Source organism: Aptenodytes forsteri, unplaced genomic scaffold, assembly GCF_000699145.1.
Source record: "Aptenodytes forsteri isolate BGI_AS27 unplaced genomic scaffold, ASM69914v1 Scaffold109, whole genome shotgun sequence".
Lineage (NCBI taxonomy): Eukaryota > Metazoa > Chordata > Aves > Sphenisciformes > Spheniscidae > Aptenodytes > Aptenodytes forsteri.
Window position 1 is genome coordinate 3922448 of NW_008794431.1, and position 1836 is coordinate 3924283.

The 1836-nt window shown below is 39.8% G+C and overlaps 1 protein-coding gene across 1 annotated transcript in view; it reads left to right on the plus strand.

The window, feature by feature from the left end:
- BBS7 (Bardet-Biedl syndrome 7) overlaps nucleotides 1-1836 on the plus strand; it is a 26079-nt gene that overhangs the window by 5450 nt on the left and 18793 nt on the right. The window contains exon 2 of the mRNA XM_019474688.1: nucleotides 896-1071. Coding sequence (XP_019330233.1) covers nucleotides 1070-1071 — 2 coding nt within the window. The 5' untranslated portion in view covers nucleotides 896-1069. The remainder of the gene's footprint in view (nucleotides 1-895; nucleotides 1072-1836) is intronic.

Consider the following 1836-nt stretch of genomic DNA (forward strand, 5'->3'; position numbering starts at 1 on the left):
GGACCCTGAGAGACCACCAATGGACATAAGAGCGCATGCGTTAAAGACTTTTATATATGTTAATGAAATAACATTAATAAATTAATCATGTCTCAGAAATCTAATGAATATGTATATACTGATTGTACTTAACTCCTATAGTTAAGCAGCTCGGCACGCACATTAGGTGGAGTGATCCCCTGTGCGCCTGGCGCCGCAATGAAGAATGCCTGCTTTCTAAAACTCCAAATTGAGTCTTAAGAGAGTTTTTCATCTGCTGACTTACGGTAACATCATCACAGAAAAAGTCAGTTTAACACCTTTTGCTTTCCAGTTCAGTTGGGCTTAAGCCAGTTACTGTGACTGGACAAAAACCTGCTGTGATGCACTAAGTCAGTCGCCTTAGGGGATTTTGACAAACTGATTGCTTTTTATGAGCCTAGACTTATGCCCAGCTTAATAAAAATTTATCTTCCCCCCTGCCTTGGGGAAGTTCATAGCCAGCTTATAAGGACTCTATAGCAATACAAAGAAATCTGTCTGGAATAAGAATGCAACATGTACAAGTGAGCGAGTGTGTATGTGTGCGTGTTGTTCTTTTAAAAAAAAAAAACACAGCACAAACAAACAAAAAACTTACAGCTACCAGCAGTGCTGAAATTTTCCTATGGATGAATAACACTGAAATAATAAAGTCTTAATTTGTTATATTTTACAGCTTTTTATATCTATTGACTTACAAAATGCTTGATTGCTTTGTGATTCTGAAGAGAAATGTATGGATTATTTTTGTCTGCATATAATCCATAGTATCTTAGTTTTGCCAGAAATTGTAAAGCAAATTTATTATCCTTTATGTTAAAAGATTACCATAAATATGATATTGTGATGATGAAAATTGCTTTTCTATTTACAGCCAGTGTTCAAGACACTGCCAGGCCAAAAAATTGCAAGATTGGAGTTGGGAGGAGCTCTTAATACACCACAAGAGAAAATTTTTGTGGCTACAGGATCAGAAGTTAAAGGCTTCACAAAAAGAGGGAAGCAGTTTCTTTCATTTGAAACTAACCTTACTGAAAGCATCAAAGCTATGTATGTATGATATTTTGCATTTTTTTTCATAGCCAGAGCAGATCGTTAGTTTATGATTTTATGAAATAGTTTTTTACCATATTGCATGCTTGTAGGTAACACTAAGTGCCAGTCCAGCTTTAGCTTGTGCCATGACATGTAGGAAGGAACTTGGAAAACCATGGTGAAGTTTAGAAAGTGTAGGGGGGCTTGGGAGGGGTCTGGAGGCACTCACAGTGCAAATGCAGGTGAGCAGAGCTGGGGTTATTGCCACAGTGCATCATGTCCATATACCCTTCCTGTGGCAGAACAGGAACAAGTTTTTTATTTTCTTTTTGGATCATGTCGTAAGATGCTGCCATATATAAACCGACTTGAGAAGAATTAATATCATAGAATCATAGAATAGTTTGGGTTGGAAGGGACCTCTAAAGGTCATCTAGTCCAACCCCCCTGCCCTGGGCAGGAACATCTTCCACTAGATCAGGTTGCTCAGAGCCCCGGCCAACCTGACCTTGAATGTTTCCAGGGATGGGGCATCCACCACCTCTCTGGGCAACCTGTGCCAGTGCTTCACCACCCTCAGTGTAAAACATTTCTTCCTTATATCTAGTCTAAATCTACCCCCCTTTAGTTTAAAGCCATTCCCCCTTGTCCTGTCACAACAGGCCCTGCTAAAAAGTGTGCCGCCATTTTTTTTGTAAGCCCTCTTTAAGTACTGATCAGCTGCAATAAGGTCTCCCCAAAGCCTTCTCCTCTCCAGGCTGAATAACCCCAACTCTCTCA